This window comes from Colossoma macropomum, unplaced genomic scaffold (assembly GCF_904425465.1).
Source record: "Colossoma macropomum unplaced genomic scaffold, Colossoma_macropomum, whole genome shotgun sequence".
NCBI classification, from domain to species: domain Eukaryota; kingdom Metazoa; phylum Chordata; class Actinopteri; order Characiformes; family Serrasalmidae; genus Colossoma; species Colossoma macropomum.
In genome coordinates this window covers 197,350-225,301 of record NW_023496046.1, presented here as the reverse complement: position 1 = coordinate 225,301, position 27,952 = coordinate 197,350, and the positions used below count along the sequence as shown (strand labels likewise).

The 27,952-nt window shown below is 41.1% G+C and overlaps 1 protein-coding gene across 1 annotated transcript; it reads right to left on the bottom strand.

Moving 5' to 3' along the window:
- Window positions 1–18,007: 18,007 nt before the first annotated feature.
- LOC118804427 (olfactory receptor 52K2-like) lies at window positions 18,008–18,988 on the bottom strand. The gene has a single exon (XM_036564937.1). It carries the CDS (start codon window positions 18,986–18,988, stop codon window positions 18,008–18,010), a length of 981 nt encoding a protein of 326 aa, XP_036420830.1.
- Between the last annotated feature and the right edge of the window lie 8,964 nt (window positions 18,989–27,952).

Genomic DNA, 27,952 nt, shown 5'->3' with positions numbered 1-27,952 from the left:
CGCTCCAGCTCAATCAAGGGAGGTGGGTGGCCACGTGGGAACCCGGACCAATTTTCCGACCTCCATGTGGTGGCACTGGTCTTGGAAATGTCTGTGCTCCCCACATCGCCAACAGACCTGCCCAGGCTTCACCCCAGCTCTTGTGGGCTCAGCAGTTGCCCCCTGTGCAGAGAGAGAAGGTAGACCAAGAGCAGCTGCAGGGGGGTTGCGGGAGGTAGAAAGGGGCGGGGGTTGCGGGGAGGGTGAGAGCTGGGAAAGGGTTTGGGAGCTAGAGCTCCCTTCTTTCTACGAGCGGGAATAGGGAGAGAGAGAGAAGAAGAGAGAGATATTGGCTGGGTGGGGGTTCCTACCCCTAATACACCAACATGTGCGCCTCTCAGCTATGTGGCCTCGACAAGCGATTCCGGTTGGTGGCACTGGACCCAAGCTGCCGTCTCCTCGGGTAAGCGGGCGATGAACTGCTCCAGCACCACCAAGTCAAGCACCTCCTCGGAATTGCGTTCTTCTGACAAGAGCCACCTCCTGCAGGAATCTCGGAGTTGCTGCGCCAGCACAAAGGGCCAGTCAAACTCTCAGAGTGTCAGTGTGCAGAACCACTGACGGTGTTGCTCCGGAGTTTGACCAACCCTCTTGAGGATGGCCTTTTTCAGCTCGTCGTACTCCAGCTGCGCTCTGTGAGCAGGGGCAGCAGTCGGATGGCCCAGTCCTTTTTCGGCCACCCCCAGTCTTACACCGTTCTCTCGAGGAGCTCCACGAATGCTTCTGGGTCGTCTTGCAGAGTCATCTTCGAGATGGAGATGGTAGCTGGAGCTGGAGTACTGGTGGCTGACAACAAACTCCGGAGAAGCTTCCTGTCCGCCTCTTGGCTCTGACCCAGGGCCTCGAAGTGGGCCTGGTTTTCCTGTTGGACGTCCAGGAAAGCTTGGTGTTGTGTCTGCTGCAGGAAGGAGAGTGTTTTAACTATCTCTCCAAGCGGTGAGGACTCCATGGCAATGTTCGTCCGATACTCCTGGGTTTCGGCCTTAACAATGGGTGGAGGAAAGACGCCGGGGCAGGTGTGAAGATGGAGAGCTTTCTTTTATTATTATTTATACACAACGCAAAACACTCAGCTTTTCAGCTCACAAAGTAAGACAAGACACTTGCTGGGACTTTTCAGTCCTTTCTTTTCTTTTTTTTCTTTCTGGTTTAGTTCAGCTCAGTTCAGCTCAGTTCCGTTCAGTTCAGCTCTCACACCTTCAGTTGATTCAGCTAGACCAGCTTCTCCAATCTGCATTTGACGCTTGACCACGCCCTCTTCCCCACAGTAAGGTATGTTTTTTCCTTCTCCTGCAGACCATTTTGGAAATACAAGGTTTTGTTCCAACAGCAGCGAAAAAAAAGCCTGAATTCATTAGCCATGGACTCTTACTTCCAACACAGCCTTACCAATGTGCTACATTTCTGAAATTGACTTCAACAACTATTCATCAGGTGAAAAGATCAGAACTGGCATAGACACTCACTAACAGAAATATACAGACTAAAGCTGGGCCTACACTACATGCTTTTTTGCCCGATTTTACCGCCAATTTGCCAAATTTTCACAATCTGAAGCAATTTTCAAGGTTGAAAGCTTAATCAGAAGTGACAGCATGGATGTTATGGTAGTGTGAGAGGAGAAATGAGTGAATCTTTAGCCCTCCGATAAAGACTGTACCATAGACCAGGCAATTTGTGTGCCAGAACGGTGATTCTTATTAGTGAAGTCTGAAATCAGATAATCTGGAGCCTATGGGGATAATAAAATAATGCAAATAGCATTATAGTTTTGTGTGAATGTTTATTTATTTACTATTTTCCAACTATTTTAGTTGGGACTGTTTTAACAAGCTCTACTAGGCTCCAAGACTGACTAGGTTATTTAAAAGATTAATCAACTTCAATAATTAATAGAAGTTTAAGTGGCATTTTATTTTAAATTTGAAGTAAAAAAAAAATAAAGAGAAAGAAAAAAATGAATAAATAACTCAATGATGAATTGATTGATTTTGTTTGTTGCAAAATCCAGTGTGGCCCTACAGCATGTCACAACTTACCTGCTGATGGGGTGACTTATCACAAGTGCACATTCACTGCTTAATTGCTTTTACGTCTGTACCGAATAAGATATGAATATGCAATTATTACAAAATAAATGCCTGAGACTTTTCCTTATTTGGTATGCAGTTTATAACATGACTGACTGATCCACAATATATAAAAGAATGTGTGTGAAAATCTGCTGAAACTATAGCTGGTGACATCCTAAACCACTTCTATCTTCATGACATGAATTAATTAAGATGTGTTGCCCAGGTCTATGACTGCACCACTGTAATGACCAGGCAACCCTCCGAAAGTCACGGGGCAAAACAAATTGTTTAAAAAAATAAAAAAAAACTGGCTGGCCGAGAGATGAAATGCCATTAGGCCACTCGCTAAAATTGCCATTCATGTCATGCTAATGATGTTTGTATAAACCTATTCAGAGGTGGGTAATAACTAGTTACATTTACTCAAGTACATGTACTTAAGTACAATATTGATGGATTGTTACTCTCCTCTTTTCTCTTACTACTCTAATTTTTACCTCTCCTCGAGTATATTAGTGAGTAAAGGAATCTTTTTACCCTGTTGCATTTAGCCATTCTTATTTACATACTAATTTTTTTGTGTTTAATTTCTGTGTTTTGATGGTGGCAATATTTGTACTGATTTGTGATTGGTTACATCTCTGACTTTGGAGCTTTGTATTTTAAACCAAACGAATCCCCAAAAAATAACAGAGTTCCTTCAGTTCCTGTGCTGACAAATGCTGGATGTTGTAAGAAGTTTCACTGCAGTACTCAGTACTTAAGTAGATTTTCGACCTGCTACTTTTGTATTTATACTCAAGTTGCAGTGGAGATTCTAATTGGATCTGCTGCCTGTTTGTGCTGGTCAGCAATTCATGAAGTTTAGGGAAAGCAATGTTTTTAATTGTGCATCCTGAACTTGAAAAGTGATGGGGTGTCGGCCCAAGTACTTTGAAAAGTGGTGGGTCAAATGCCCGCTCACCACTGTAGTTCTGCTGGCCCTGTGACCAGGGTAGTGGGGAGTGCCCAAGCCTTCTTTAGTGCTAGTTATCTTGAGGCAGTGTATGTGCACTGCTATGCATGAACCTAGTTTTGTGTCAAACCTGCAAAGCAGCATTTTTTTCAAAAGAAATTCACAGAGATTCAGAGATAACTTTATATTCAGCCAAGTGTACTTATGTAGAACTCTGTGAAATGCATGAAAAATAACCGTTTTTACAAAGTCACAAAACCATAGCATGTGTCTTCACAAAATAAATCACTGAGTGCTGTGCTCAAGCCATGACAGCGTAACCTAGGCATTATAACCTTTTGTTCTACTAAGGTGGATCACTGCATTTCAGTTGTCCCCATAGAACAGCTAAGAGCTGCAGTCCCACCTCAGATAACTTTACAGTAGGGCCACCTTAAAGAGCTTATCACTACAAAATTCATCTGCAAGCTAAGGAGGTAATGGTGACCTAAAATCTTGCAATATGAAAATATATGTCACCACACATCATGCCTTCCAGTTGGATTGTGTGTCATATTTAATAACTGCAGTTTCTGAGTGTCCTAGCTTTTTCCATCCTTGTTGATGTCACATTATATTATGACTTTCAGAGAGTGACTAATTACACATGTCTTTCAGCTTTTCAGTGCACCCATCAGTGTCCCATGTGGATGTCAGAGTCAAAATCATTGATGCAGTTTTGATCAATGGTGGTGCATGGTAAAGAGAGTAAATCAATGTGAGATGGTTTTTATTCCAATTGAATAAAGCTGTCCCTTACATGTCTTTACAAGTGAAATTGAATAAGATCATTACACTAGATAAAATGAGTAAAATATTAGATAACAAGTAAAAATGTCTAGAAACAAGTTTTTGTTACTGCCAAATTCATCTCTTGAGATTGCTTGTGTTTGTGCTAAATTCAGACTCCAATAATCAACGTTTTTAACTACTTTTTGGCAGGGAAGTTCAGCATAGAGATTACATTACCATCTCAGTCACTGTGCTGTGATGATTAGGTGGAGTATCCACAAGGGCATGTACAAAGAGTCAACTTAATGTCAAGTGAAGTCAAGTCAGTCAAGTCAAAGGTCATTTAGATAGCGCTTTTTACAACAGGTGTCACAAAGCAGTTTTACAGAAAAATCCAGGTCCAAGGTCCAATTTGGAGAGTGCAGATCTCTCTTCTTTGGGTCCAAGTAATTAAGACCTCAGTTTTGTTAGGATTAACAAGAAAGAAATTGTTGGTCATCCAGCTTTTGATATTTTTAACACATTCTTCAGGATAATTTACATTCAGAGCCTCATTTGGCTTAGCAGATATGTAAAGTTCTGTGTCATCCGCGTAGCAGTGAAAACTAATGCAGAACCTGTGAAATATGTTACCAAGAGGTTGCATGTACAGAGTGAAAAGCAGTGCACCCAAGCACAGATCCTTGGGGGACACCATATATCATTAACATTTCTAGAGTCAATATTATTAGTAGCATTTGCCTTATTTTCAGTTTTAGCTCTAGCATTATTAGCATTAAAATTTCTAGTGTTGGCTATACAATGTTTCTCGGTGCTACTTACATGGCCTTCATTCTGTAGTCAGTGGATGGTCCTCTCAATGTTTCGTGAGAGGACAACTGATCCAAGATGACTAGGGTGAAGCCCATCCCTCTGGTAAAGCGCTGGCTGCTCCCAAAACGAAGACCAGTTGTCCATGTAGCCCAGGCCATTAACGGTACACCAGCCATGGAGCAAGGACTGCAGCTCGAAAAGCCTGCTGAACCGCTCAATGTCTGATGTCCATTGTGGCATAACAGTTTCATCACTACATACATGTGCTAAGTTTAGTCTATAATCTAGCATTTTCTCTAAGTTTAGAGTCTTTAACCCTCAATAATATGAAATTGTATACTCTTCATGGTTTTATTCTCTTCTCTCTTGTTCTAATCATTCAACAAATGCATGTAGCTGGGTGAAACTAATTCAGCTGTGTTGTCTCAATGAAAGAGAGTTGCTGGAAATGACAGTGCTCAATTCTATTCTAAATTGTGTTCATTCAAAAATAGTGCATTGTAGCTGAAGAAAAAGTAAAAACTCCTCATGCCATCTGAAAATTCTTGAGTACTTGTACAGATGAACAGAATTTTACTGATTATATAAGAAAAGAGAATAAGAAAAAACACAGGAACAGCTTTAGATTTGGTAGACACGCCTACTAAAAAAAGAAATACATAAGTACCACTACTGTAAAGTCTTATCAGTCCCAGTTTCAGTGTCCATCATACAGAAAAAAAAATAATATTGAGTCAACTCACTCAGCATATGTATATGCACTATATTGCCAAAAGTATTCGCTTGTCTGCCTTCACACGCATATGAACTTAAGTGACATCCCATTCTTAATCCATAGGGTTTAATATGATGTTGGCCCACCGTTTGCAGCCATAACAGCTTCAACTCTTCTGGGAAGGCTTTCCACAAGGGTTAGGAGTGTGTTTATGGGAATTTTTGACCATTCTTCCAGAAGCGCATTTGTGAGGTCAGACACTGATGTTGGACGAGAAGTCCTGGCCTTGCATTCTCCACTCTAGTTCATCCCAAATGTGTTCTGTCGGGTTGAGGTCAGGACTCTGTGCAGGCCAGTCAAGTTCTTCCACACCAAACTCGCTCATCCATGTCTTTATGGACCTTGCTTTGTGCACTGGTGTGCAGTCATGTTGGAACAGGAACGGTCCATCCCCAAACTGTTCCCACAAAGTTGGGAGCATGAAATTATTCAAATTACACTTGGCACAATGCAGTCAGACAAGTACTGTTCTCCTGGCAGCCGCCAAACCCAGACTCATCCATCGGATTGCCAGACAGAGAAGCGTGATTTACACCACTGCATTCAACGCTTTGCATTGTGCTTTGTGATGTAAGGCTTGGATGCAGCTGCTCGGCCATGGAAACCCATTCCATGAAGCTCTCTACGCTGTTCTTGAGCTAATCTGAAGGCCACATGAAGTTGGAGGTCTGTAGCGATTGACTCTGCAGATAGTTGGCGATCTCCGCGCACTATGCGCCTCAGCATCCGCTGACCCCGCTCTGTCATTTTACGTGGCCTACCACTTCATGGCTGAGTTGCTGTCGTTCCCAATCGCTTCCACTTTGTTATAATACCACTGACATTGGCTGTGGAATATTTCGTAGTGAGGAAATTTCACGACTGGACTTGTTGCACAGATGGCATCCTATCACGGTACCATGCTGGAATTCACTGAGCTCCTGAGAGCGACTCATTCTTTCACAAATGTTTGTAGAAGCAGTCTGCATGCCTAGGTGCTTGGTTTTATACATCTGTGGCCATGGAAGTGATTGCAACACCTGAATTCAATGATTTGGATGGGTGAGTGAATATATATATAGACACTCAGTGTTACAAAAGCTGCAATTCTAGAGAATATTCATCTGAAATGTTGAACAGAATACATCTTACTCGGACACATCAGGCAGCACTGTGACAATCATGTTCTTCAACATGCATCCCACACCATACAGCCAATTCTGTTAGGGAAGAAGCTTTTGCAACATATGTAGTTTGGTAAGTGTATAAGTTAATAAGCAATAATAACTTGCTACTGTAACGTTGACATTTCCTTCGGGATTAATAAAGTTTTATCTATCTATCTATCTAATAATAATAATAATAACAACATATTTTTGTTACATTTTTAACACAACCATACATGTAACAAATGAACATAATATTTTACTTGGGAATGACTTCTTGTTTGAAATCTCAAAGTTAAAATGTTATTCCTTGAGAAAACAGAAACAAAACAACACTCATAAATTTGTCTACTGCATTTTTTATTTTACCACTGCATCTCTTTCCAAATAATTCCATGGCCCAGAAAAAAACAAATTTTGTGAAGTTTTGCAAAAAAGAGCAATATCACAATCTTTAATAAAAATAAAATGCATAATTTTGAAACCTTTAATTTGGCGCTGGTGTGAATTTTGATAAGAGATTATTAGTAATATTTAAAAGAATTTGGACATGAACATGAGATAAGCTGCAACATTACAAAACATGTAATTTCCTATTTTCATTGGTTCCAATACTACTATCAGCAGAGGCAGACTTTGGAACAAATATTATAAACGGTCCATAGTAGTTATTTAACTTTGTATCTCCACATATCAGCTTCATCAAAGATGGATTATTGCAGAAAATGTCCCCTATGTTTGTACTACAAATCTCTTTTGTCCATCTTCAATGGATTCTCAACAAGCTGATAGCCATCTTGGACAATAACTCACACCCCTGCATACTATGCTAGAAAAACAGACAAGCACATTTAGTGGCAGCCTTACAAAGTTACTGCTACGCTGTGTTAAAAAGCACCATGTCTTTCTTACCCACTGCTATAAGGCAATGTAATGACACTTTCACTACGCACTTTAAACTCTTAATAGTGCTGCTACTTCTAAATACGTTCATACTTATTGTGTTTTAAACTACTTCTTACTATTTAGTGCAAAACCAGCTCTCTTGTAAATATTAGAAGTCTGTCTTATTGTAATGTCATAAGTAAATCACCCTACATGGGGATCGAAACAGCGATCTCCTGAATAGTGGAAGTGCTAAACGGTGAGCCAGTCTGACATGAGAGAGTAGGATTCAAGTAGAGAATAGTGCAGGGATACAGGAAAAAACTAAGACTTGCCAGGTGAGGATCAAACCGGTGACCTCATGTAGGTTGGGTTGAGTGCATTACCATGGAACTACTGCAGCAACCGTGGAGGGAAGCTCACAGAAAGCCAAAAAAAGAAATGCCAGGACAGCGTCTTCAAACGAAAGAGGGTTTCTACAAACTACAGGGGAAAGGAGCCAACAGAAAAGTGGGTAGAATTTTTTTGTGTGTGTTTTTTATACTTACGCTGGGAGTTTTAACTCGAGAACGACCGAGGTCCCAAGTCTCTACCTCGAGAGAGTAAGAGATACCAAAGGATTACTGGTTTGGCCTAGAGACACACACATGATAGACACTATGGTATGGGTATGGTATGGGTATGAACTCAAGACTGAGCACAGGACGACATGTGAGCACCCCTTAATTAGGGTGCCCAGAGTTGTTGCCACTCAGCTCTAATTACCCCTTCATGGTGCCTTGTCTCCCCCTAGCAGCTGAAGGTGGCCTAGCACAAGGCTGGGACATTACAGAACCCCAACTCCTGGGAACGGCACCTGACATTCCCAAACCAGCCTTGCAGTCCCTCTGGAAAGCCCACATGAGCTCAGCGTCCAGGATTTGATGAGCTGGGACCCACTAACATTCCTCAAGCTCATACCACTCCTAGTCCACCAAATACTGTGCACCCCTCTAACTCTCTGGGAGTCCAGCAAACACCAGACCATGGGGCAGCCAGAGGACTACAGAGGACCAGTTTAAGGTGGGAGACATGAAACGTTGGGTTGGTGCACATGGAGCGGGGGAGGTGAAGTCGGTTGGCCACTGGGTTGATCCATCAACCGACGCAGGGCAAGCTTCCTGGGTATCACTTTTAGGGGTAGATCCTTAGTGGAGAGCCACACATGCTTTCCTGGATGGAGGGAGGGGCCCAAATAACATCTACTGTACGCTGCCTTCTTTTGTCATGCTGTGGCTTTTTGTAGTGCAGTGTGGGACTTACTCCACGACTGGAGACACCACAAAACAAAGTCTCGGGCTTCGAGGACCTCCACTTACTACTGCTCAGGAAACATGGATGGAGGATACCCAAATTGACAATCAAAAGGTAACATGCCCAGAGAGGAGTTCCACAGAATGTTATAAGCATACTCTGCTCAGAGCAGATGCTCAGACCAGTTGGAGGGTCTAGCGGACGCCAGGCACGGGAGTGTCCTTTTGAGGTGCTGGTTTACCATCTCAGTCTGCTCATTAGACTGAGGGTAAAAGCCTGAGGACAGACTAATGGAAGCCCCCATTAGTTGGCAAAACGCCCCCGAAAAATGGCTGGTAAACTGAGGCCCTCAGTCAGAAACCACATCCATGGGAAAGCCATGGATCCTAACCATGTGGCAGTCTCTTTAGCCAAGGGGAGTTCTGGGAGGGCAACAAACCTACAGGCCTTGGAAAATGATCTAACATGACCGTAATCACTGTATTGCCTGGAGACATCATATTATTGAGCGGCAAGTTAAACAATAGAACATACATAGGCTTATGAAGTTTCTGATTCAGAGCAATTGTTGGCCATATAGTCATATTAAAAACCAAAATGGCACAGTATGTGAGATTTCCAAATATGAATGCTGGAAAAATGTTAGATGAAGGTATGTCCAGTGATTCCATAAACAAAGATGTTGTATATATGGAGAAATTAGAATCCATTATGTACTTTGTTTTGTTTTAAATCTTTAATTACCTAAAATAAAGGGAAGAACAGAGTAAGTTAGGCAATAAGAAAAACATTTCCCGAACAGTTTCATTATTTGGAGATGTTTTAAGTTGTAAGAAGATTGCTTACCCAGCAGGAAACTCTCCAATGTTCATTTGTTAGTCAGTGTAGGACTGTATGGCATTTTTATACACCTGACACTAGAGGCAAGTCCTTTCCAAATCCCAACTGATTACTCTGTCAGTATCACGAGTCTGGGGAAATACAAAACCTGTCTGAGGCTGACAAATTCCATACCATTTAAAAAATTCAGTCGAAAGATTAATTTAGCTAATGCAGTTTCTGTAAACCAGTTTCTCCTTCCACTAATCAAGGGAACTTATGGCTTTTGGGAAACAAGCAGTGCACCTTGTTCACAGTTTATAATTGTAGGCATGGCCTCTAAGCATGTACACCCAGCTGAAGCATGTGATCTATGCAGGCCAAACTTGGTTACCTCCATGTCGTCCGTTGCTTTTTACATATTTCTTGCATTATCTGTGAGAACAACATGGACCCATTGCTTGTCTGTCTCCCATGTAAAGCTGTACTATACTGCTTGTATGTCTGTTTGTGCTTGTAAGTCCTAAATCATTGTGTGTAGTCATTGTCTTGAATAAAATGTATTTTTTTACCATATTCCTCTTCTCCTGCCAGCCACTCCATGCTCACCAGTACTCCTAACATTCCTCCAAATTTACATCAACATATCTAGTTAATTTGTTAACGACGCTGCTTATTGTCCTAGACTGAAGCCCTGTAATGGGGATGTAACAAGTGGGGGCTCATCCGGGATAACTGTATCCTGTCTGTTGTGAATTTGTTTCATGCTGGTGCTGATGACTGTGCATGAGGTATGGCAAGTTTTGACTTACAAGATTTTGTTGCTTCCCCTAGTATTAAAGTTTTGGATAAATGTCAAAAGGATGATTTGCTAGAGATAGCAGCTCAGTATGGTGTGGAGATCTCTAAGGGCTTGCTTAAAAAGGAAACTAGAAGTAAAGTTTTCGATAGGTTAGTTGTGTTGGGGGTCTTAGAGTTTTCACCACCTGTTGACACCACTGTGGCTAGAATAGGACAGCTGAAACAACTCCTCCTGCAGTTGCAGCAGTAGAGCATGCTGGGTCTGAGGCTGAAGCCAAAGCTAGACTACCTCGTTTTGATCCTTTGTGGACACTTTATCTCCAGGATCAAGGGAGGGTGCCTGTGACACAGTGCATATAGCATGACTTCAAATGGAGGCACAAGAAAAGGCACAAGAGTGGCAAGTGGAGATGGAGCTGAAATTAGCACTGCACAAGATGGAACTAGAGGTGGAGTGCGAAATTTGGCTACAGGAGCTGGACCTAGCAGCGATGAAGATCACTTCCCAAACTTCCCACTTGCTTTCAAACCAGATAGTCTCCTCTCTCCTCCTCTTTCTCCAGCGTCCTCTCCCCTGGTTCCTCTGGTAAGGCCTATCCCTATGCCTTGTTCTGCTCCCTCTGCTCCCTCTGCTACAGCCATTACTGCTTCTGCTGCATTTGATGAAAGTAAACATTGTGTTAGTGCCACCCTTTAGGAGAGGCTGAGGCGGGCACTTATTTTGGTGTTTTTGAACGAATCGCTTTGAATCTTTACGTGAGCTGATCCTGCTAGAAAAAAAAAAAGAAAGAGCGTGTAGTGGTTTACCTTAAGGAGAGAAAGGTTTCCTCTGTCTCTGAAGCTGCAGTATTAGCAGATGAGTTTATGTTGACAAATAAAACTGTGTAAAAAACAGACTAGAGTAGAACTCCCTGTGCCTACAGACCGACGGCCTAATTCAACCTAATCTGGTCGGTCGAGCTCTCCTTCCTCCCTCATCCTGTTTTTATTGCCACAAACCAGACCATGTTGGCCAGCTTTGAAAAGAAAACACGAAAAGACAAAGCAAGACCCCAGTCAGAGCCAAAGCATTGCTTTAGTTAAGACAGTCACTGCTGTTCCTGTTACTTTTGCTTGTGAGGCTGTCCCCTGATCCTAGTTACCAGCCCTTTGTGATGCAAAATACTGTTTCTTTGGCTGGTGAGGAGCAGATTTCAGTCAAAATTCTTCATGATACTGGAGTTACCCAGTCCTTTATTCTAGCTGGAGTTTCACCCTTCTCAGACCAGTGATATTGTGGCACTCATGTCATTTATAAAGGAATAGCCATGTGCTTTGTTAACCCTTAGGACCTGCAATTTGCATGCAAAATGATAGGTCACTTCTAGTCTTCATAACTTCAGAAAAGTTTAAGCTACAGACATGATACACATATCAGGACATTCAGCAGACCCACCTCTAACTACTTCGTTGACATCATCAAGCTGTGATGTCAGCATCAGTGAGTAATTTGGCTTGGAAAATCACCCAAAATCATGATACTATTGCTCTGTTCTTTGCCCTTCACTAGCCAGAGTGCCTTCACTTGCCATCACTAGCCAGAGTGAGAGAAACCAGCTCTATCATCCCTCAACCCAGAAATACAGCATACAACAGACCCATAACCACTGTAAAACCTGCTATTAGCTCTCTGCTTTAGCCTTCATTTGGCAACAAAAGGGTTATGGTTCCTCTACACTATGTTTCACTGTGCTCTGGTTTAGCTACTGGGTTGTTTACAGTTGTGGTTTATGAGTGTCTGCCTGTGGAAGGCATTCAGTTCATCATGGGTAATGACATAGCTGGGGGTAAGGTTTTACTAGTCTTAGAAGTGTTGGACAGGGTTATTAAGTCCTCTTTGCCAGATGAACTGTTCAGTGAGTACCCCACCGTTTTCCCTGCCTGTGTTGTCATACATGCTAAAGCCTGTCTTTTGGAAGATGTGGTTGATTTATCTGACACATTTCTTGCTGGCGATAGTATACTGGCCCTTGATACAGTGAGTCTTTCCATAGCTCATTCTCCAGAATGTCCAGGATGCAAACCCTGCCAACACTGTTATTTGTGAGTCTAGATCAGCTTATTGAGACACAAAAAGCTGACCCTAGACTTGAGAAATGTTTTTCATCTGTTAGCAATCATGATGTCACATTAAAAACATAGGTTGCATTTTTCTTAGATGAGGATATTTTAATCCACAAGTGGTCTCCCTGTAATGGCACACATAGATAGTGTCTGTCAGTTTGTAATTCAATCTGTTTGCAGACACCATGTACTACAGGTAGCTTATGATCACCCCAGGTCAGGGCATTTGTGCATTACTAAGACATACTCTTGTGTCTTAAAACATTTCTTTTGGCCTGCTCTTAGAAAAGATGTTGTACAGTTTTGTCTATCCTGCCATACATGCCCAATCAGGTTATTCCTCCAGCCCCTCTTCATCCTATTCCCATAACAGGAGAACATTTTAAAAGTTTACTAGTTGACTGTGTCGATCCTCTGCCCAAAACAAAGTCTGGTAATCAGTATTTGTTGACAATGATGTGTGCAGCTACTTGCCTTCCAGAAGCTATTCCCCACATAAAATCACTCCTCCTGTTGTGGTTAAAGCTCTCATCAAATTCATTAATAGCTTTGGTTTGCCTAAGTCTATACAGGCAGATCAAGGTACTAAATTTCTGTTCAAGCTGTTTGTACAAGTGATTAAAACTTTGAACATAGCTCACCAAGTTTCTAGTCCCTATCACCCTGAGTCTCAAGGAGCCTTTGAGAGATTTCACCAGTCTTTCAAGTCTTTGCTTCGAAAGTACTGCTTAGACACAGGAAAAGATTGGGATGAAGGTGTGCCCCTTGTATTTTTTGTTGTACACAAAGCTGTGCAAGAAGCCCTAGGATTCAGTACTCCTCGGTTAGTCTTCGGACATTCTGGTCAGGGTCTTAAGGAGAAGTTCTTAGCTGTAGGTGATAAAGAACATTATGTTTTAGATTATGTGAGCAAGTTTCATGAGCATTTACAAAAAGCTTGTACTCTAGCCTGTGAGGCCTCGGATTGGTCTCAAAAAATGTATGAAGCACATTTATGACAACAGAGCAGTCCCTAGGAAATTGGAGTGTGGGGATCAGGTGATGGTTTTACTTCCTGCTCCTGGCTCAGCTCTGTCAGCCAAATTTTCATGTCTTCATGTTATAAAGGAAAAGCTTAGTGACACTGATTATGTCATTTGCACACCGGACTGTAAACGTAAGACACGTGTGTCACATTAACATGTTGAAGGCCTACCGTACTCGTGTAGACCCTGCAGCCTTCAAGGTGACTTCTAAGAATGACGCTGTTTCTGTATTGACTGTTTCAGATAGTAGTGACCCATCTGCTAATGTTCCAGTTTAGGAATAGTGTTAGGAAATGTTCCACACACTTCAAGTAGGCTTCCAAATTCCGACATACTTTCAAACCTGTCTTCTCTTAGGCCACTTACCCGACCACCAAAATGTAGATATTAAAAATGTAATTCATGAGTTTTCCTCTATTTTCCAAGATGTCCCGTCTCAGACCAATGTTTTACAGCATGACATACAAGTTACTATGTCTAATCCCATTAAACAGCATGCCTACCGTGTTAATGAAGCTAAAAGAGCAGCTATAAAAAAGAGGTTGAGTATCTCCTAGACAATGGCTTAGCCAAGCCTAGTTGTAGCCCATGGAGCTCGCCCTGTTTACTGGTTCCAAAACCTGATGGCCTTTGTCTGTGTACTGATTATAGATGTGTTAATGTTGTTACAGTCCCTGATTCATATCCTTTGGCCAGGATGGGAGATTGCATAGACAATGTTGGCTCAGCTCATTTTGTCTCTAAATTAGACTTGCTTAAGGGTTACTGGCAAGTGCTGTTGACTCCTTGTGCATCAGAGATTTCAGCTTTTGTCACTTTTCAGTATATTGTTATGGCTTTTGGGTTCAAGAATGCTCCTGCTACTTTCCAGAGACTAGTAAATTCTGTGTTGTCAGGCATTCCAAATTGTTCAGCTGATCTAGGCGATCTTGTCATTTATACCATGGACTGGCACATTTGAATGTGTTAAGAACAGTTTTTGAAAGACTAGAACATGCTTCTTTGATGCTTAATTTGGCAAAGTGTGAGTTTGCTCAAGCTACAGTAACCTTGGCAAACAAATGGGATATGGACAAGTGCGCCCAGTAAATGCTAAGGTTGCTGCCATTTTAGATTTTCCTACTCCTTCAACTCATTGTGAGTTGCTCAGGTTTCTTGGTATGGCTGGGTATTATTGTAGTTTTTGTAAAAACTTCTTTACTGTCATCTCATCTCTTACTACTTTGCTCAGCCCATCCAAATCCTTTATTTGGACCTCTGATTGTCAGCATGCTTTTGACAGTGTGAAACCTGCACCTGATTTTTCTAACTTGAGGTTGATGCTGTAGGAGCTCATGCGGTCTTGTTACAAGACGACAAATCTGGAATTGATCACCCTATATGCTATTTTTCAACAAAAATTCAACAAGCACCAGATCATTTATTCTATTATAGAACAAGAAGCTCTAGCTCTGTTGTGGGCCCTACAGTTTTTTGAAGTTGAAGTTCCAGTTCTTTGCCTGCTTTGGTGTTTTTATCTCATATGTACAACCAAAACCAACATCTCATGAGGTGGCCCTTCTTTGTACAAAGCTACAGTTTAGAAATCGGACACAAGAAAGGTTCAGAGAACATTGTTACTGATGCGCTTTCACATGCATAGAGAGAAAAGTTGTAAAATTACGAGAACAGGTTTGCTCTTTGGGGTGGGCATGTTATGTGTCAACATACCTACGTGTTTCTTTCTTTTCTCCTCTCTACCTGTGTGCTCTCTCTCCCTCTCTGTCTCTCTATAGGTGGAGTGAACTGTGAATCGTCGTCCCGCGTGTTGTCAGCCGGCCAATCATGCACTGTTTTGCAGCAAAAGGTGCAGAGCTTCCCAGTCAAGAGCGTGTTACATGTCCGGCCTGGTTAAGCTGTGTCTGGCCGGTGTTTTTCCTCTCTCTCTCTCTCTTGCTCGCTCGTTCTCTCTCTTTCCCTTTCTGTTCCGTATGTCTTCTTCCTCGTTTGCTCCCTATCTCTGCTACAGGTTAGTTGCGGTGTCAGTCGTCATTACAGGCTTGACGCATGCCATTTGACGGCCAATCATCATGCACAATTCTGGCCTTGAAGGAGGCACCTGAACTTTTAAAGGAGCCCGGCAAAGCTTGTGAAGAGGCTGCCGTTACCCATGTGCTCCAAGCTGTTCTGTGTGCTCCTGGTTGTAGTTACTGTCGCAGACACATAAGCTTTATATTGTCTGCTCATGCATTTTTTGTGTGTGTCTGCGCTAGCTTCGTCTTGCCAGATGAAGTTTTGTCCAGTCCATGTCATCTTGTGTTTTCGTGCCTCACATTGTTAATCACGCTAGCTTTATTGCCTTGCTGTTTTATGGCTGTTTATGCTCTTTCTCTCCCTTTCTCTCTCTCTCATATACTGCTGTGCTTTCTTGAGGTTCTGGACAGGTTAGATGGGCATGCTCATACATTTTTACATCACATAGCAGGAAAGCCCCTAGGCTTTCCAGATGGGGTCGTAACAAGCGGCATGGACAAGCTGCGTGTCAGCCTACCTGCTCACTCGTTAGCCATTCGCACTAGAGGGTGTCAGTAGTGCCTTCTGTGCTCTGTATTTTTGGGAAGGTTAGCCTAGTGTAGTTAGTAAGTTTTGCTTCGTGTGGTGGTAGTTAGGTTAGACCTCAACAACAATACAGCTTAGGGTATATTTTGTTTTTTTTTTACTTTGTTCATTTATTTGTCACCGTCCATCTCTTTCTGATGTAATATTAGCTCAGCCCCAATACTGGTGTGTTGTACTGCTTGTTTATGTCTATTTGACAGACATAAGCAAGCAGAACGTATATGTCAGATGAAGCCACGCACTGTGCTGTATCCACTGCAGTCTGTGCTGTAGAAAAACGGAGAGTGCCTGTGAGTTTACGAAGCTGTCAGTCAACTCACTCATATCTGTGAATCATCTTATTACCACACCCTTTTAAATATCATCAAAAAACAAATTTATCGTAAACATACTGGGGTATACGTCATCCAGGTTTTGAATCTGAAATTGTCCTGAATCAGCCCATGGTCACCCAATATGTCTAAGTATTTTTTTTATAATAATAGGCTGAATATATTTCCATGTAGAGACATTACAAGTCATCATTAGATCATAGATAAGGAACATGAATTGTGTAGATCTGATGATGTTTTTAATTTTTTTGAGCCAATTGGAACTAGTGTTCACAGACAGTGGTTTTTGGAAGTGTTCCTGAGCCCATGCAGTGATTTCCACTACAGAATCAGCTTTTAATGCAGTGCCGCCTGAAGGCCCAAAGATCTTAGCTAGCTAATACTAGTTTTTAGCCTTGTCCCTTACATACAGAGATTTCTTGTATTGTTGGACAGTGTTTCACAGAGTGGTGACCTCCTCCCATCTTAACTTCTGAAAGACTCAGCCTCTCTGTGATGCTTTTTTTCAACCCAGTGATGTTACTGACCTCTTGCCAATTAACCTTGTGTTTTTTTAGCATTAGACAACTTTACCAGTCTTTTGTTGCAACTGTGCCAACTTTTTTCAAATGTGTTGCTGCCATGAACTTCAAAATGGGCAAATATTTTTCAAAAAACAATAAAATTTCTCAATTTTCATCAAGTTTTGATGTGTTGTCTTTGTACTATTTTCAAATGAATATAGAGTTTTAATGATTTGCATATCATTGCATTTTATTTACATTTTGCACAGTGTGTGTGTGTGTGTATATATATATATATAATATATATATAATATATATATATATATACACACACACACACACACACACACACATATATGAAAACTATGATACTATAAGGTGTTAATCTAACTGAACTGCAGTAAGACATACAACGCTAAAGCTCTGAAGTCAGGGATCGACCAATCTCAAGACAGTACAGATGAAACACAAGGAAATGAAACACAATAAAAGAAAACAGTAACTGAACATGAATGGCTAAATGTAACTAAGTAAAAAGTAGACTACTTTACTCACTAATATACTTAAATAAAAGTAAAAGTGTTAGCACTTGAAAATTCTCAGAGAAGAACAAATCCATCAAAGATTTTACTTAAGTACATGTGTTTGAGTAAATGTAAGAAGTTGCTACCACTCTCTGAGTCAATGTGAATGTCTCATAACAAACATGACAAATTAATTGATGTTAAAAGATTTTATTTCATTGAGTCTATGTGAGTAGAGTGTTAAATGAGTTGAGCTTGATGTTTATTCACATACTTCAGTAATAAACCTTATTAATCATTATTTAAAATATATATATATATATATATATATATATATATATATATATATATATTTTATTACATTATATATATGAAAGAACTGAAAGGAAAACGGTGTTTTTGCATTTTGAGTTTGTACAACTCACAGAGCAAAAGCACAAAAACTATTTATGAAGGCTCATAATTTCTGGTTATTGTAAACCTTTTATAGTATTACACTTTTGACTAGTCCTTATGAAAAGTAACAAGCAGCAGCCGAAATAATCAGTTTGTTACTGCAGTTGTCTTTTCACTCCACTTAGTTTGCTTTTGTGATTTGTTGGGAAAGCTTTCTTACAGAAAAAGAAAACAATACTCTGTCTAATTTCCTTTATTTTCAGGCCATATATTAGAGGGTTAATTATAGGAGAAAATATCAACACAGAAACACCTAAGGTCTTTCGCATGTTTGGGGGTGCTGCCTCAAATCTGTGAGCAATCAAGGTAAAAAGTGTATTGAACTCCAATAATAAGAAAACAATTAAATGTGTACCACAGGTCTGAATCGCTTTACTTTTGGCATCAGACTGTCTTTTTACCACAACTGTGATTAAGATTTGGATGTATGTGAACACCACTATCAGCAGAGACAGACCTTGGACAAAAACTATTGTAAACAGTCCATAGTAGTTATTTACCTTTGTATCTCCACATACCAGCTTCATCAAAGATGGATTATTGCAGACAATGTCCACTATTTTTGTGCTACAAATCTCTTTGTGGGAGTTCAGTGCAAATGCTAAACCAACCACAGTAAAATCTAAAGTCCATATCATAATAATTATTTTAAGCAAGTTGTTTGGAGACATAAATGTGTTATATTTCAATGGACAGCAAATGGCAATGTATCTGTCATAAGCCATAGCACTGAGAATGAGAAATGCTCCAGCTCCATACAGATGTATCAGTAAGGCTTGCACAAAACATGCAGAGTATGTGATGGATCTACTCTGTGACAGTATGCTAGATACCAGCTGAGGAAAAAAGGCTGTGGCACCCATTATATCATTAAGTGGCAAGTTAGACAACAGAACATACATAGGTTTATGAAGTTTCCGATTCAGAGCAATTGTTAGCAATATAGTCATATTGAAAACCAAAATGGCACAATATGTGAGATTTCCAAATATGAATGCTGGAAAAATGTTAGATGGAGGTAAGTCCAGTGATTCCATTGTCAAAAATGTTGTATATATGGAGAAATTAGAATCCATTATGTACTTTGTTTTGTTACAAATCTTGGGCAGAAAAAAATACAGGTTTCCAAATAATTAAAAAATGTGGAGATCTCTTCAGTACTAAGAGTATTACTTACTCACAAAAGGCCTACATGCCGAAAGCTCTGGTCATATTCATTAGCTATAAATGTAGAATCTTTAAATCACAAAAAGTTTAGCACTGTATGTGAGGAAACTCTGAGATGTCCCAGCTGTTCTAACATGCTGCAAATTTGCCTTGCATGACATTTTATACACTCAGAATTAGAGGCAAGTCCTTTCCAAATCCCAAATGATCACCTCCAGGATCATAGTTCTGGGTTGTGACAAAACCAGTCTGAGGCAGTAAATTCCATGCCATGAAAATTTGTTGCTGTTTTGGGCCCAAAAGCAGGTCTAAATTTTGACTACACACTTATTTAACTCAAGAATAACTTCTAGTCCATGTAGTCACTGAAACAAATCTAATTCATGTAAAAAAAAAAAATCTAATTTATAAACAAAACTAGATCTTTATGAAACATCTGGGCAGTTTTTCCATAGAAAACATCATATAATGTGAGAAATACCAAAAACTCCAGACAACAGTGAAAACCTACATTCAGTACTACAGAGTTGACTGGTCATCCAAAGCAGTGAATTCAGCAGTCCTCTCTGTAATTTTTGTTGTCTTGACATTGTTCAGAGAAAACATCTATTGTTGTTTGAAAATAATCCTCAGTGTTTGGTCATGCTGAAAGCAGCTCTGCCACCACGTGAAAAAAAAATGCCATACTGTGCATGTGCCTTTGTTGTTTTTATTTTTCAGTTTGAAATAGTTCCAAACCCCAGACATTTGCCATCATGTGAACTTCTGAAAACATGCCTTGCTGGCACAAGTTTGGAAAATGTCAGTTGATGGCACATGCGCAACAGTGCTGTAAATAGAGTGCAATAGGGTAAAATAATGTTAAGGACCGGGTTTGAGTTGGGCTCAAAATACCCAATGCCTGATCCATTAAAATATGCCCAAATTGGCCCTTCAGATCAGATAAAGAAATCGCCACCAGGAGGGCAGTCATGAAAACTTAAGGTTAAACCAGCATGGGCTCAAGCCTCGCAGGGACTTATCTGTCCTTAGTTCAGATAGGCCCGACTTAAACTTAATTGGGAAATGAGCATGTACCACTACCATTTAGTGCTTGTTAAAAGTTCTTTAAACCTTCTTTGTCTTAACTGTAAAAATGCACCAGCAAAGGAGATAACAGCAAAGACAATACAGTGTTTATCTATACCTGAAAATCCCATGACCAGCCACCAGAACCCCCTGTCCAAAATTATTGTTAGTTTCACTTCTTTTCAGTCCTTCATTACTTATCCTTTAAAATAGTGCTTTGTGAAATGTCATCAGGATCTACTTATTGCAGCTGCTGTTTTGCAGAGCTGTTTTGCCTAATTCACTAATTTGTACCTCTAACAAGTCAGAATGAGCCAGACGTGTGCGGATAAAAAAAGAAAGAAGCTTTACTAGTTATATCATGATCCAGAGTCGTCGTTAAACAACAGGCACAGATCAAATCCAAAACAGACAGGAGGCACAGAAAAACAAACATAACACCAGGCAAACAAGTCAAGTCAACAAAGGGGTTCAGGCATAAGGCAAAGTCAAAGACACGGAAGAATAATCGATACCAAAATACAAACAAACCAGAACAAACACTCTAGCTCTGTGAAAGAAGCGACACCTCGCAAAGAGCTAGTCTAAAAGCCCGGGCTTTAAACTAATACTAACTAGTCATGTGATCAAATCAACAGGTTATACAGATCAGTATTCAGGTGAAGGAGAGTGGTGATTGGAGTATGTTGGAGGGTCAGGTGTCACATGATCCCCAGAGGATTCTGGGGAATGGAGTCCTTGGAGGCTTCAGAGCCAGAGAGAGGCATGACAGTATCCCCCCCAAAGAGTCCAGGGTGGCCTTGGAGCGAGGCAGGCCAGGACGCCCACCACCGGGGACCCGGACAGGAGTGTCCCCAGAGCTGCCGTAGTGCTGGACAGACAAGGTTTGTCTACGATGACCCCAAGGGTAGTTAGGGAGTAAGTAAAGGGGCACTTTCCTTGGTTGACCCCAAGTACGAGGAGCAGGTTTCTCTGGAGGCTGACTATGGAAGTCAGCGATTAGGACAGGGTCCAGAACATCACGGGCAGGCACCCAACACTGCTCCTCTGGGCCGTACCCCACCCAGTCCACCAAGTATTGGAGTTCTCCTCCATTCCGCCTGGAGTCCAGCAGCTGACAGGGAGCATATATGGGATCTACGTCTATCTCCTCCGGAGGGGGTGGTGTGACATCAGGTGTAGTGTGAGACATGGAAAGAACGAGAAACTCTAAAACGGGGGGGGTAAATCCAATTTATAAGTAACCTCATTAATTCTCTTAAGGACTTTAAAAGGACCAATATACTTAGGCTGAAGTTTTTTACATCCCTCAGTGGCTCTGAAGTCTCTAGTAGAGAGCCAGACTCATTCCCCTGGCTGATAGATGGGGGTCTCTCCACGGTGACAGTCTGCTTGTTCCTTATGTTGTAATGCAACCTTGATTCTCTGATGAGTCTCCTCTCAGACCCTCTAGCTGCACTACATCCATTTATTTACGGAGGGAACATCTGAAACCATGCCAGTCCAGGGTGCTACCAGAGGCTGATAGCAAAGTAAATTGTGGGCCTCTATCTGAAAGTATGTCTTAAGGGTAAGGTAAATTGTGGGCCTCTATCTGACAGTATGTCTTCAGGGATACCAAAGTACCAGAAAACTTGATTGACCAATGTTTCAGCAGTTTGGAATGCTGTGGGGAGAGATGCAAATGGAACAAACCTAACGCTACGTGAAAATCTGTCGACTACTGGAAGTATGGTTGTAAACCCTTGTGACTTTGGCAGATCAGTAACAAAGTCCAAAGCTATATGAGACCAAGGTCTGGTGGGCACGGGTGAAGGAACAAGTTTACCAGCTGGGGATGTCTTGGGAGTTTTACGTTGGGAACAGATAGAGCAAGAGACTATGAAAGAACGAATATCCCTGTACATAGATTCCCACCAGTACTGATTAGACAGCAATTGTTGAGTATGTGTCTCTCCTGGATGACCTGTTGTGATGGATGAATGGGCCCATGTGATAAGTCTATCTCGGTACTGACTGGGGACAGAGATCTTTCCTGGTGGGCACTGACTAGGTATTAAAGTACCTTCTAATGCCTTCTCAATCTCGTCATCAATCTCCTATTGAATCGAAGATATAGTAACATTTGGTGGAAGGATGGGTTCGGGTTGGACTCATCTACGTTATCTATCTTTTCTTGGTGCATTCTAGACAAAGTGTCTGCTTTAGTGTTAAGTGATCACAGACAGTAAGTAATACTGAAATGAATTCAAGCAAAGAAAAGAGACCAGCATGCCTGACGAGCATTCAAATGATTGGCGTTGCTTAAATATTCAAGGTTATTGTGGTCAGTCAATACTAGAAAGGGATGATTCGCTCCCTCAAACCAGTGTCTCCACTCTTCTAATGCAAGTTTAATAGCTAATAGTTCTTGATCACCAATGCCGTAGTTCCTCTCTGTAGGTGTGAGTTTGTGTGATTAGAAGGCTACTGGGTGGAGTTTTTGGGGAATGCTGGAACGTTGAGACAGAATAGCCCCTATACCAGGCTCAGATGCATCAACTACTACTACAAAAGGCTCATTAGGATCTGGGTGTTTCAGAATATGAGCCATAGTGAATGCTTCTTTAAGAGTTGGAAAAGCCCTCTCTGCATACTCTGACCAAGTTATCTTTCTGGGACTGTTCTTAAGTAATGCAGTTAGAGGTGCAGCAATGCTACTTAAGTTCCCAATAAAGCATCAGTAGAAATTTGCAAAACCTAGAAATCTTTGGAGCTCTTTAACAGAGGTTAGTGTGGGCCAGTTGACAACTGCGTCTACCTTCTGATCATTCATAACCACACCACTGGAACTGATGATATACCCTAGAAATGTGATGGACTGAATATGAAATTCACACTTTTCTCCCATAACAAACAAGTTATTCTCTAGGAGCTGTTTTAGGACAGAGTGAACATGTTTTGCATGAGTTTCTAGGTCAGGGGAGTAAATGAGTATGTCATTGATGTACTCAGTAGCAAACTTACTGATCATATCTCGAAGGACATAATTTATAAAGGCTTTAAAGACCAATGGAGCATTCAAGAGACCGAAAGGCATTACCTGGTACTCATAGTGCCCCCTAGTGGTCACGAAAGCTGTCTTCCACTCATCTTCCTCTTTAATTCTTACAAGGTTGTATGTGCTTCTAAGGTCTAGCTTGGTAAAGTACTTGGCTCATTTTAACTTTTCAAGAGCTAAAGGGATGAGGGGAAGAGGATAAAAGGGTATTTCTTAGTGATCTGGTTGAGCCCTCGATAATCTATGCAGGGACGTAACCCTCCATCTTTTTTCTTGAGAAAAGAAGAAACCAGAAGCAGCAGGTGAAGTAGATGGTCTTAATAAAACCTTGATCTGAGGCCTCCTGAATATAAATGTTCATAGCTTGTTCTGCTTCTTGTGTCAGAGGGTAAATTCTAGATTTAGGAAGAATAGGATCCTCTACTAGATCTATGGCACAATCATAGGGGTGTTGAGGAGGCAATTTAGTAGCATTGCCTTTACTGAAAACTTCCATCAGATCTGTGAACTCGGGGTAATGTCGATGAGAGTCTCAGAATTGGGGCTTTCTACAGAGGTGGATCTAATAGCTAATGAAGGTGGTGTAATGCAAGACCAATGGCAAAATTCTGACCATGTTAACACTTCATGTTCTGACCAAGAAATAGTAGGGTTATGTTTTTCTAGCCAGGGCAAGCCTAAAATGATCTGAAACTCAGAAGAATTGAGAAGCAGAAAGGGATTAAGTTCACAGTATTGTGCACTTGTCATCAGTTTCACTGGTTCTGTTTTAGAAGAGATGGTTCCAGCTCGAACAGAACCTCCATCCAATGCAATGATTCTCAGTGGCACCAGTTTCCCTCGGCACCAGAATCTAAGGCTACGTTTACACAGCAGGTAAATGTGGCCCAAATCCGATCTTTTTTCCTCAAATGCAACACAGATGTGTCATCTGTGTGGCAGTGTGAACAGCAAAAAAACGCAATGAATCTTACATTTTCAATTCCGATTTGAGACGCTTTCGTATGTGGTACTGAAATCCGATACGCATCCGATCTGCGGCAATGCGACTCAGTCTGAACAGCCAGGTTGGAATTCATGCGACTTTTACGTCAGTACAGCTCGACATTCGTCATAATTTTGCACTGCTGAGACTCAAACATTTAGGCTGATGTTTCTGTAGCAAAAAATTTGAAGAGACTCATCAAACCGCTCTGTGTTTGAAGAGATTTCGAACGAAACAGCCGAACATGGCCAGAGGAGACCGAGGCTGCAGCGTCAGAGAACAGTTTAAAGAATCCGAGGATGCGAACCAAAGAAGTGGCCGTGGCCAAATAACGTGCCCTTTTTACAGCGAACTCGAACCCACTGTGAGTGATGAGTCCAGCTGTCAACCACTGGAACTTTATACTCGCTCATGTGATGCTGACGAAGACGAAACTGAAAGCTACGGGAGTGACAGGCGTTCGCTGGCCATCATGACTGTTTACCTCTGGACAAGCCGCCATGTGAAGCACTGTTCTTTTGCGCATGCGGGTCAGTTTAGGAGCGTGAACTGTTCAGACTAATGTCGCATACAAGTCACATTTAAAAGATAATGTGAACAGCCGAACAAAAAAATCGGACTTGGTGAGAAAATCAGATTTGGGCCACTTTTACCTGCTGTGTAAACGTAACCTAAAAGAGCTGAGACCACAAGGGAGACCTGATGACAGTATATACTAACAGGTAGTAGAAAAGACTCTCCACTTATTTTGCCCTCATAAGGATGATCAAAATCAAAATACAGAATTCTTTTATAAACCGGTTATAAGACAGATTATGAACTTGGGGCCAGCTAGCTGTAGCCGATTCTAGTGCTCTATCTGATAAGTGAGAAATCAAAAAGGAAATCTTTGCCTGATCTGAACTTGAAGGGGAATTTTCAAAAAAGATAGAACATTGTAACAAAAACCCATGACACTTGTGTGGGTTGCCATCGAACCTATCCGGTTTACTCACATTAAACAATGCATTGGCAGCAGCCGCTGAGGAAGTAGAAGTGATGGGTTGTTCCTCCAGGTCAGCAGTAATCAAAGTTTGAAGCTGAGTGGCTAGTCCTTTAAAGCTCGCCACGAGTTGTACCAGCTGTGCCTGTTGCTCTGACTGTTGTTTAGCTAACGACTCGAGTGACTGAGTAACCCCTGCTAGCACTTGCTGATGACAGCCTAACAAATGGCCTTGTTCCACAAGAGCTTTCTGAAAAGCTTCAGGATCTGCCGTCTGCATTGCTGGTGAGGTATTACATAACGAGTCAGAATGAGCCAGATGCATGCGGATACTAGTTAAATCGTGATCCAGAGGCATCATCAAAAAACAGGCACAGGTCAAATCCAAAACAGACAGAAGGCACAGAAAAACAAACAGAACACCAGGCAAACAAGTCCAAAGGGAATCAGGCATAAGGCAAAGTAGAATAAACGCTCAGTAGCTCTGTCAAAGAAGCAATACCTCGCAAAGAGCTAGTCAAAAAGCCCAGGCTTTAAACTAATACTAACTAGTCATGTGATTAAATCATCAGGTGATACAGATCAGTATTCAGGTGAAGGAGAGCGGTGATTGGAGCATGTTGGAGGGTCAGGTGTCACATGATCCCCTAGAGGATTCTGGGGAATGGAGTCCTTGGAGGCTTCAGAGCCAGAGAGAGGCAGGACAGTACCTTTTTGTATTTTTCTTCACACAAAAAATAAATACATAAACTGTTTTCACCTCATGTTTTTGAGTATCTGGTAAAGGTTTTTTCACTGTGGGTTTCTGAATTTTGTCTGCCTATTAGGATACTGCTTTCACAGTGCATCTGAATTTAATGTTTAAGGTACTAATCCTTTTGCTGATAATGCAAACTGTACATAGGTTTTGCAGAATGCATTCAATCTGTGTCTGAATTACATGCAAAACTGTTAATACATCTGGTCCAGTATGTCTAAGCCGGTGTGACAGAAATAAGCCTTCTTCAGAGTGTCTGACTTGCAATTGCAAATCAAAGTAGAAGCATGCTGAAATAAACACAGCCACTTTCAAAACAAAACCTATCACAAGATGGCAGACAGCCTAATGCAGGCACAGGTTAATGCAATTATCTAAACTTTTGATAGGGAAAAAGCGATTTGTTTTTTGAATGCATGATGAATGTTTTTTATTTCCTTTTTTTTTTTGACACTGTATTTCTTATGAGACAGTCAGTGTTCAGAGCTTTCATCAGGCATGAAATTGACCTACCATGAAAAGAGAGCCATGTTTCATGAGCTGTGAAGTGAAAGGTTTCATGTTTGCAAATTCTCACATCTACATAACATGAAGGCAAAGCACTTCGAAATATATGTGTGTGAGTATATATTTGGGACCAGCCAAATATATACTCACACACATTTTCAAAGCCGCTTATCCTTCTGGGTCGCAGTAGAAGCTGGAGCCTATCCCAGCGGTCATCGGGTCAGAAGGCAGTAAACACCCAGGACAGGCCGCCAGTCCATCGCAGGGCAGACAAATACATTCATACACACACTCACACCTAGGGGCAATTTAGCATGTTCAATTGGCCTGACTGCATGTCTTTGGACTGTGGGAGTAAATCACACAGACTCAAGGAGAGCATGCAAACTCCACACGAATAGACCCTGGTTGCATCGCCAGGAATCAAACACAGGCCCATCTTACTGAAAGTTGACAATGCTACCCACTGTGCAATCATGCTGCCACCAAATGTATAATTAAACCTTTGGAATTATTAACACCACAAAGTCTGGTCAGAATAAAAATCACAGGAGTGACCTCAGTGTCACAAGTCACATCTCCTAAATAGCAACACTTCAGTAAACTGTTTCAGTATCAATCTTCAACAAAAAAGACAGGTCTCTCAATGTTACATTAGATATGTCAAAAATATCGAATATCAGTATTAAATCATATTGAACAAGCTTGTATGGAAAGTTTTTGGACTGGGCCCCCCTTAATTTGATAAACAATCACAAGACAAGCCAATATCATTATGATATAATAATAGAATTATGATATAATAGTAGAAATAGTACGTCCAATGTGGCCTCATTGTGCTCACCAAAGTGCTAAGAGCATTTTTGAGATTGACGTTTGACACCTACTCTGCAGGTGAAAATTAAAAACTAATACAAATGCTCACATCCATAAATATACATACATAAATGCTGCTTTGTCTGTTGTTCTGTGTCTGTGATTCAAATGTATATACAAGGACAACATCCAAATATAAAGTTTAATATGTGTGTGCTGTAAAAAAATGATCACAAAGTGACAAGCAGATTCACAATAGATATAAATATGGGGAGCAGTAGGAAACTGATTTGGTCTACACCTGATGTTAGAGACTGACACCACTGTGTTTAGCATGACCTCCTGTGGAAATACAGCAGTCTTTCACACATCACCAAATATGTCAATTTGTGAATCACTTCAGCTTCATACTCATGAAAATGCAATAAAAGCCCCAAAACATGGTAAGAAGGTGCTAATCTGTTGCAGTGGTGGGTAGAATAGCCTAATCCCATACTCAATTAAAAGTAAGTAGAAGCTAATCTAATATGAACATTTCATATTGCTTGAAGTATGACTGGATTTACAATGCACATTTAAAAATCAACATAAATAGAGTAGTTTAATCATAGTTCACATCAAGTTAAAAGACACTGTATAAGTTTCTTAATTAAAAAAATCTTTTGGATTTTTTTTAGAAACTTCAGTTTAACTGGCAGCAACCATAATAGCAATTTTC

Coding starts and splice junctions, on each gene's coding strand:
- LOC118804427 (XM_036564937.1), bottom strand. CDS start 18,988: ATGGATTCTAATTTCTCCATATATACAACATTTTTGACAATGGAATCA.